This window comes from Brassica napus, chromosome C2, assembly GCF_020379485.1.
Source record: "Brassica napus cultivar Da-Ae chromosome C2, Da-Ae, whole genome shotgun sequence".
Classification (NCBI taxonomy): Eukaryota; Viridiplantae; Streptophyta; class Magnoliopsida; order Brassicales; family Brassicaceae; genus Brassica; species Brassica napus.
In genome coordinates, this window is record NC_063445.1 from 5,905,964 (window position 1) to 5,915,930 (window position 9,967).

General features: G+C 33.4%; 1 protein-coding gene across 1 annotated transcript; it reads right to left on the minus strand.

The window, feature by feature from the left end:
* Window positions 1-442: 442 nt before the first annotated feature.
* LOC106416838 (agamous-like MADS-box protein AGL62) lies at window positions 443-5,691 on the minus strand. Its single transcript, XM_013857733.3, has 2 exons — window positions 4,503-5,691; window positions 443-4,238 (listed from the first exon to the last, which is right to left on the minus strand). Exons 1-2 carry the CDS (start codon window positions 4,824-4,826, stop codon window positions 3,717-3,719), a joined length of 846 nt encoding a protein of 281 aa, XP_013713187.2. The 5' UTR covers window positions 4,827-5,691; the 3' UTR covers window positions 443-3,716.
* Between the last annotated feature and the right edge of the window lie 4,276 nt (window positions 5,692-9,967).

Here is a 9,967-nt window from a genome sequence, read left to right on the forward strand (position 1 = left end):
ATTTTTAAGTTGGTTTGGACAGGTCTGGATGTGTTGAAACTGAATGGAGGTCGTGCCTATTTATAGAAGACAACAACCAATCAGCTTCAGGTTCGTGGCAGCCTGTGTGTCGCTCCGCATGGCTCCGGATGCATGTGCGGCGGCACCTCGTGCTCCACATGTCTTTCAGCATGGCCAGGACACATGCAGGACGCCACCGCTCCTCCCAGATGTCAGGCTGCATGACTGGCACTCATGCAAGGCGCCACAGCATCACACACATGGCTGGCCGCATGCTTCGGTTGCATGCGCAGCAACACCTCGTGCTTGGTCGGTCCATCTCGTGCTTCTACATGTCAGGCTGCATGTACTGCTTCCATGCACGGCGACATCTCGAGCTTCTGTAGACACTCAGATTTCTGGACAGTTGACACCACGTTCTGAACACTCACACCAAGCCACCTTGTGCTTCTCGGTCCATTCGTTTGATTTCGACCCTTCCGACAAATTTTTGTCCGCGATCCATCCCAAATATGTTTCCGCTCCTGCTCTGATGGTCTGGATATTTTTAATAAACTCCAAATGAATTCTGAACTTGGCGGTATATATTTTCCGATCCTTCGGCTTCATTAAAAAAACTTCCACAATACCGAAATTTGGGTTTCGTCCAATTTCGGGTTTTTCCGTCGTGCATCGATCCCGTCGTGCTTGCTTCCCGTCCTGCTTAATTCCCGTCCTGCTTCCAATGTATTCGAATTAATATTCCGCTGATACGAAGTTTCACGGAAAACTTCGTGCTGAAAAAACGTCGTTCTTCTAAAACGTCGAGCGTCTAAACCGTCGTGCTTCCAAAAATGTTATGCTTCCAAAACATCCGTCTTATCAATCTAAAACATCTTCTAACTATGGTCGAGCAACTTATTCGACTCATAGTTCACCCACGATCACTTCTTCGCCCACCTCGTACTTCAAAACTTCTCGATCGATCCTTATCGCCCGCGACTCGACCACCACAAAGATACTCGACCATTCTTTTTTTTAAACGGTTTTTACAATGGCCATCATTGTGATGTTCATTTCCATATTCATTTTCTTCTTTGGAACTTAGATTTTGGTTTTCATTTTTGATTAGGCTCTGGAATGTAACTGTAGCATGGATTAAATCCCTTAGCATGACGATAGCTTTAAGAACTTAAAATTGTTTAGAAAAGACAATATCATAAATCAAGCATAACAGTGCTGATCAGACTGATCAAGCAGTGAAGATTTTTGGTTTTCACTGCTTGATCAGTCTGATCAGCACTTTTATGCTTGAGTTATGATATTGTCTTTTCTAAACAATTTTAAGTTCTTGAAGCATTCAATGTACACTTCTTTATCATATAGTACGTACACTATTATATTCTCCAATAATTTTTTATAAGTATATATGCTATGTATTATATGATATTACATTTTTGCTATTTTGAAAATAAATTATATTCCAGTTCTTGTCAGCAAACACTTCTTTATCAAATATTTCGTTTCTTGGAGCTGCATCTCTTGACGTCTCCTCTTATGATTTCTTGTGTTCAAAAGGTTCACAAGCAAGGAAGCCTGGTGGGCAGAGCTATTGACCTATTCCAACTATAAAATGATCTTCTTTCCCAGATTGAATGCCTGTTCAATATGGAAGGGATTCTCAGGGAACCCTAAATGGATGGAGGATCTTGTACACCGATAGTGAGAACGATATGATGGTCGTTAGCGATGACCCATGGCAGTAAGTTTGTCCATGCTAACTTGATGTGGTGTTGAAGGTACAATTATACTGTTATACACGAAGTGAAAGTGGAGAATGTGAATGATGATAACAAGAGTAGTTTCTTAAAACAAGCAGCTCCCATGATAGAAACATCAAAGTCATCTTCTGTTAGCCAGCCTGATTCTCCTCAACGGTCCCTAGGGTTTGATATTAACAAACCAGAAAGAAGCATCTTTTACTTTTGTGCTTTAAAGTGTATTTTGCTTGCATAAGACATAAAAGATATCGCCTTGCTCTTTGTCTTTCTCTTGGACATGTCTCTGTGTTTGTTTGTGTTATTTCTGGTCTTCATGGATTTCCTCTTGAGAGATTTGTGAGTTTATGGGATGTGTGGAGGACCGTATGAGTGTGGTTGGATTGAGGTCGTGAATTTGCTATTGAGATGGTGTGCATTGGGTTTAGGTTTTCAATATAATTACACTATATTTATTAGGTTGAAAGTATTTTATGCGAATGTATGGGTTTTCTTCTCACCGGAAGATTAAATTGATATTAATCCAAACATTACACATTAGTAATCCAAAGCAGGCGAGTTGTATGTCCCGAAACCATTAACAAGAATTACATGCTAAGAATCTAAAGGAAAAAAAACATTACACATTAGATTGATATTAATCCAAACATTACACATTAGTAATCCAAAGCAGACGAGTTGTATGTCCCGAAACCATTAACAAGAATTACATGCTAAGAATCTAAAGGAAAAAAACTCTACAGCCTAACTTTACCAGGGCGGTCCTGGGCAAAGCCTGATAAGACATTCGGCTTAGGTCTCTAAATTTTTTGAAAAATAAATAAGCTTCCAAATTTAAAAAAAAAAAATTAGGCCTCCAAATTTTTTAAATCTTTACTAAATGGTCTAGGACCTCCAAATTCTCAAGGCAGACCCTGAACTTTACCGAAGGAGCCACGAGCACGACCGCATTGACTCAATCAAGGAAGACGCTGTGAAGTAATTGGTTAACCTGATAACTTCTGACAATTTGATGATAAATAAGCGAAGCTCCAGATCCTTCAAACAAGACGAAAATTTTCTACAAAGAAAAAAAAAAATCTAGAGTCGGCCACCAAGATAACGTAACCGTTGCAACATTTCCAACAGCGTCGCCACCATAGAAGACCAGCGAAACACAATAACAACGAGGATCAGAAAAAAACGGAAGGACATGCACCCAAGCCCGGAAATCAAAAAAGAAACTTCAAATATTTTGATCTAGATATATATCCGAAATAAGAAAAAAAAACTTAGCTGAAACACCAAAAAGCTACAGAAGCAAGTAGAACAAATCCGATCGGTATGGCTGTGAGGGCCCACCAATGTAACTTGGTTTTAGAGAGAAAGGAGAGATTGGATTTCAATTTGTTATAATTCATTTTTGAAAAATATGTAACATAATATTTGATCCTCGAAAGAATTTTATTATTTTAGTAAACTATATACGTAATATTCTTTCATATACGTATAATACTCCAGAACATTTCTCAGCAAGAACTCTTCTTATCGGTAAGTTTCACATGAGTAGGAGATAATTAAACAACGTCTAGAACCATTAAGACCTGCGACAACGATTTTGATCGGAAGTTAGAACTCAACCTTCTCCACTAATCCAATCATCTCGAGCCATGATTCATCAAACTGACACCGCCCATGGCTCTATCTTTACAATAACCGACGATAATCGAATAATGAAATCCATTTATAAAATAGAGAATGTTACAATCTTTTTTTCTTTTAAAAGGAACACTTCAGAGAAAAATAAGGAAAATATAACAATAGCATAATTCTGAATAAGCAAAAGAAAAACACAACATAACAAGGAGAAATGAGGAATACTGCAAAAGAAGATAAACACACAACATACTTAGAAGAGATGAGTACAACCTAAAAACATGATTTTTGTCTTCAACTGCACCACATCAGAAATCATTAATATTAATCAGATCTAGGGTCAGGAGAATGGCCATCATGATGATGTTCATTTCCAGCTTCATTTTCTTCTTTGGAACTCGGGTTTTGGTTTCCAGTTGGATTAGGCTCTGGTATGTAATTGTATCCCGGAACAAATCCCTCAGCATGACCGTAGTTTCCAAATGGTAATGGATGATTGGGGAGAGCCATGTTATGGTTGTAGAAATTATTCATGTTCACCATTCTTCTTTGATCAAACAGGTTCATATTTGGATTGATATTAATACCACCATCAACCCCAAAAAGAGCATTACTAGAGCTTCCCACATAGAAACTTGGATGAGGATATCTTCCTTCCAACATTTTGAAAGCTTCATGTCTCACTTGTTTCTTCAGATTTTCAAGTTTACCTTTGAATTCTTTGGCTTGACCTAAGTCAAGTCCTCCAATGGAATCTTTCAACCAAATCTCAGGGACTTTGGAATTTTTTCTTTTGTTCTTCAAGTCTTCAGTCTTTTTTTGCTCTAATTCTAGTTGGTTCATCAGCTGAAAATGTAAAAACGTATTATAAACAATTATGTATAAACCCTAGTAGGTAATCAAAAATTATTTTTCAATAAACATAAAGATATATACCTACACTGGGTATTTAAAATAATACAAAAGAATATCACTTATGGAATCAATATCCATGCCATATGATTCTACACCATATTCATAAATATTGAAAAATGGTTACAACTCGTAGATCAGGGTTTTTATAATTTTCTCAAACATGATAAAATTTATAAATAACACAATAAAATTTACCTCAGTAAGATCATTGTTCAGATCTTGAATCGGAGAGTTTCGATGGATTTCATCAAGTTGCATGTTGGGTTGTGGGTTCAGAGGTGGATTTTCAATGCCTTCGAAACGATTTATTATAGTTTCTACATCTAGATGACCAAAAGAATAAACTTTTCCACTAGGTGAAAACACAAAAACAGCGATCTCAGCATCACAAAGTGTGCAAAGCTCACAAGCCTTTTTGAAAAGACCATTTTTTCTTTTAGAAAACGTAACTTGAAGGTTATTTTCTTTATCCATTTTGACCATTTTTGTTTTTTGACGACCTTTACTTTTTTTCATCATTTCTCTAGAGATAACTGGAACAGTAAAATATTGGTTGGTGTTTTTATGAAGAAACTTTGTGTATTTATAGCTAAATGTCAGATACCAGCAATTAGTATTTTGAGTTATCAAGAAGCAAGGTCAATTCAAATTTGCTAGTTTTATATTTGAATATCAATTTTACCATTCTGATACATTTCAATATCTTTTTATTCCATCAATATAAGGTATGCAATTCATATTTATTTGACTATAATATTTTCATTTAATTTGTTACAATCTATCATAATTTGTTATAGTATTAAATCCCTCAACTAAAGATGGTGATAGAACAACCTCTCAACTAAATATTCGATGAAAGAAATTCAAAACTTTAATTTCATTAACGTCTGTAATCCTCCGTCATAGTATTTTAGATGGAGGGCGAAATACGTTAACGGTTTGTAAGCTAAGGGTTTATAATGTTGAAAACTTCTTGAAAACTTAGTTTGAAAACTTCTTGAAAACTTAGTTGAGAAGTTTTATCACTAAAATTTTGATAAATGTTTTAAAACTCTTATATATAGTCAATTAATATAGTTTTGGAAAAGAGATTTTACATTTGTCTTGGAGTTTTGTAAGATATAATCAGAAAACTTTTATTTTTAATTTAATACAACACTTTTCATTGCAAATATATATTATATTTAGCTTTTATAAATATTGTTCGTGAGTAGCACCGGAGATAATACTAGTTATAACTAATAGGGATATCACGTCACAGTGTAAAAATGTTATTAAGAAAAATTGTAATAATTTCAATACACTGGAGACATAATATGAAAACAAACATTTGTACCAATTGACACAAGAAATCATTAAATCAAAAAGTATAATATTATATTCTTCAATACATTTCTATAGAATACACGTTTTTTTACGTCCTATAGAATACAAGTTAAGGATACTATATATGTCATATATTATATATTATTATATTTTTTCTATTGTCAAAATATATCATATTTCAATCCCTATCAGCAAACACTTAATTTATTATCGATAATGACAAATGTTTATAAGTTAATCGTAAATAATGTCTTATCAGTTTTTATAAATAACTCAACTAGCTACTGATATGAAATTAATATACATAATAATATATATATATGAATGAACCTAAATCGTTTTATACATTTCGATTTTGTACATAGATCAGATCTTTTTACTAGCACAGTGCACAGACACACAGATTTAATATGTATAGTGCCATCCAACAATAATATGTTTGTGTTTCCAGAAAGTAAATTTAAAAAGATTAGTTTGAATGAGAACTACACTTTTAACGATTATTTTATAGAGCCACATGCATTATCTTATATATTAAAACAGAAGTCCAACCTTGATTCATGTGTGATTTTTTTTAAAATAGATCTAATGAACCTAATCCTAGAATGTTATGTTACATTTAATCTCTAATTTTATCATTTAAATTTTGGGCATACCAGAAATTTTTATTAAACTATCAATAATTAAATTTAAACAATAGATAATCTATTGGATTTATAGATATTATAAATTAAATAGATATAATTTAATGGTTTAATATTATATCTCCATATGTTAATTATTTAAACATTTTTCGATGTTAACTTTTAAAATTATAAAAAAAAAAAATAACAAAAATCAGATTATCTAACAATGATTACAATTTGCTATCTTAAACCAATGAAAACAAATTTTAAATTATATAGTTTATTTTAAAAATTAAACAAAAACTAAATATTTAATTATTTATTCAATAATATAAATGTATGAAGCGAAAAGTTTAATTTTTAAAAAACTTTCTAAATTTGTGAAATGTTACAATATCTTTGAATATGACAATAAAATAATATTTTACTAATCTTTATATATAGTTACGTTTTTAATAATGAAATAATAATCCGAGAATATATATATAGAAGAAGATGCAAATACATGTGAAAGTTTGAAACAATCTATTCAATGAAAAATATACCGTAAACTTATTATGTTTTAAAAATTGATAGACATATATATATTATAATATATACCAATTTAGAATTAAAAACAAAATATTTATATAAAAATAAATGAATCGCGGGTCGAGATCTAGTATAGTATTATTTTATGAAGATAGGAAATTTAGCTAATTTCTCTCTTTTTCTCTCGGGCAAAGTTCCACCGTCATTGATGTCTCTTGACGAGCTGGCGGCGTGTTTGGTAATCGGCCTCAAACCCTAGTCATCCGTCTCGCTTTCTACTCTAGTTCTGATCAGTACCGGCTTAACATAGGAAGCGGTCAGTGCGACTGCCCTGGGATCCGGTCCAAACTTTAATTTTTTTTTTTGTGTTTTTGGTTTACATGTAGAAATTATATGTAATATTATGTTGAAATTTTAATATTGTTATAAATTAATATGATAGCGTAATAGATTTTTTTAAAAAAAATTATTAGTTTGGTAGCAATATTATTTTTTCTTCAAAATAATATTTCTAAAAAACTAAAATTAATAATTATATCTTTAAGAAAACTCAAAACAAATTTTGTCCAAGAGCCTTATAAAAAAAACTTGCCCAGAGACCCCGGATTATATTGAGCTGGCCATGGTTCTGTTGTGTCTCTAGTTCTGAGGTGTCTCCACCTTCTGCTTAAGTTTTGGGTTCACTTTTTGCTGTCCTGACAATACATATGTGCTCCGTCGTAGAAATGTTTGGCCGTCGTACTATGGATCTGGCTCTACCAGACCCGACACCTTCTAGGGAGTCTCCTCTCCATCACCGCTTCTCAACACCTATAGTCGTTGTGCCCTACCAACGATGCTTCACATCTCGCACGCCGCTTCTCTTAGCGCAAGCCGATATGCCCGAGCTGTTCAGCTCTCCTTCGCCGCTCCCTCTTTGCCCCCTCTGCTACGCATCTCTTCTCCTCCGGTTCGAGTCACTCTCCGCTGTGTCACACCATGTATTCATCAGAACAGAGTCCAGCACTGACGCCTCTCCTCTGCACTGTTGTTAGGGTCGGCTGTGCAGCATGACCGCTCATGGCTCAAGCCCGTGTCCCCCTCGTATATTAATAATTAAAGGGTTTAATTTTTTTATAAATCTATATTTTCTATATAAAAAATTATAAATATAGTAAATAAATTTGAAAATGGCCCAAAATTATTGGATATGTATATAGTTTTATTTTCATCACAAAATGTTACTGATTAAATTTTAAAAATATTTTAAACGATAATAAATCTTAGAGAGTAAAACAAACATTTTTGCTCTAGGACCCGTAGCAGTGTCAAGCCGGCCCTGACTGTTGTATCCTTTCCGACTGTCCGCTGCAGCTCCTCTGCCACCGTCGACACAACACTCCACCTGCACATCGTCTCCAGCCTAACCATAATCATGTGTTCATTTGAGTGCACATGGTCATGGGCCTCTTCAATGGATATGGCCATTAGCCCTAGTCCCAAAATTAAGGTAATTGTGTTCAAGGTCACCTACCCTCATACCCTACTACAGTACACCGGAATTTTTTTTTAAAGCTCGATTTGCCATTGTTAAAAATCCAGCGCTGTTTTGGGATAAAGTCAAAATTGAGAAGATTATGAGAGCAGGTATCATACTCCATAATATGATAGTAGAAGACGAACGAGATGGATACACTCGATATGATCTTTCAGAGTTTCAACAAGGAGAAGACACCGGAACTCCACATGTGGATCTCACGTATTCTACGGATATCCCTTCCAATATCGCCAATATGATGGGTGTTCGGACTAGAATTCGTGATAGACAAATGCATCAACAACTCAAAGATGATTTGGTTGAACATTTATGGCTTAAATTTGGACGTGATGAAGACAACAACTGATCTCGAATGTATCTTTCAATTTGTTATCGTTTTTTTTTACTTATTTTTGTTTTGAAGTTTTATATTAAAATCTATATTAAAAATATTTTCTTTTTTAATGTTGTAATTTAATAAATAAAATCTTTTCTTAAAAAAAAGGAAAAAAAATCTGTTTTTTTTTTAAGAACCCCTAAACAAGAGACTTGCAATAGAGGCGCTAATTGTATGGGTTTCTTAGTTAGGTCTCTAACCTCATTTTAACTAATTAAAATTACTAAAAAAAATACTTAGAGACCCTAATAGGGGCTTTAGGATAAAGATGCTCTCATGGTTCACTTTAGGCTACGGATCTAGAGATCTCCCATCTTTTGCTGGCTAATAGTCGAACATCATCAGACACGGTATTCAATCACACTTTCAAATCGCATCAGTTGGATATTTTAATATCAATCTTAAATCCAACTTCAATGTGTTCTTTCGAACATGGAATATAAGATTTTAAGTATCCAAGGGTTTTTTTTTGGACTTTAACTCAATATTAGATCTTGACCCGTACAGTAGTGATTATTTTAATTTATATATATATATATATAAATATTTGGTTCACAAGATTAGTGATACTCCTTCCGTTTCATTAAGATATAACTTTTAAAAAAATGTGTTTCACAAAGATAGATTTTTTATGTTTTCTATGCAAAAACTGAAAATTTCAATAAAATTAATTGAATTTATTGAAAGACTATTGGTTAAAAAGCATTGGAATTTGATAATTTCAAAAAATGATGCATAATTGATTTTTTCAATTTATTAGTGACATATATTTTAGTAAAACATAACACTAACTAAAACCTTACATTCTATGATATTTACGATAATTTTTTTGTTTTGGACGAAGTAAAGGGTTAAACTCGGGTCTATTAAAGACACAGACCTAACTCCCGGATGGGAGGTGCAGCCCACAGATAGATCATCTCCCGGATATTCAAATAGACCGAAAAGCAGTAGCCCATATCCGTGTACGATGACCAGGAAAATATAACTTAGTTTCGCATGACAGGTGGATCGAACTTGAAATGTGGTGACATCCCAAGCTCTTCCCCTTACCACTTGACCACAAGCTCCCGGTATAAAAATTTACTATAAATTTCATTCAATATAATATTAACTTAGATATTATTTTTTTTAAGAGTATACTTGTATTTTTGGTTTTTGTCATACATATATGTTAATTGGTATAAATATATATTTTGATACATTTTGCGGATATACATTTCAAACAAATTAGTTAACACAATTCAATTTGGTTTAAAATTTT

Bases quoted from the DNA above. Each gene is read 5' to 3' on its own strand.
- LOC106416838 (XM_013857733.3), bottom strand. From the start codon at position 4,826: ATGATGAAAAAAAGTAAAGGTCGTCAAAAAACAAAAATGGTCAAAATG. The intron at 4,239-4,502 runs GTAAATTTTATT...TTACATTTTCAG, and splicing joins TGAACAATGATCTTACTGAG to CTGATGAACCAACTAGAATT.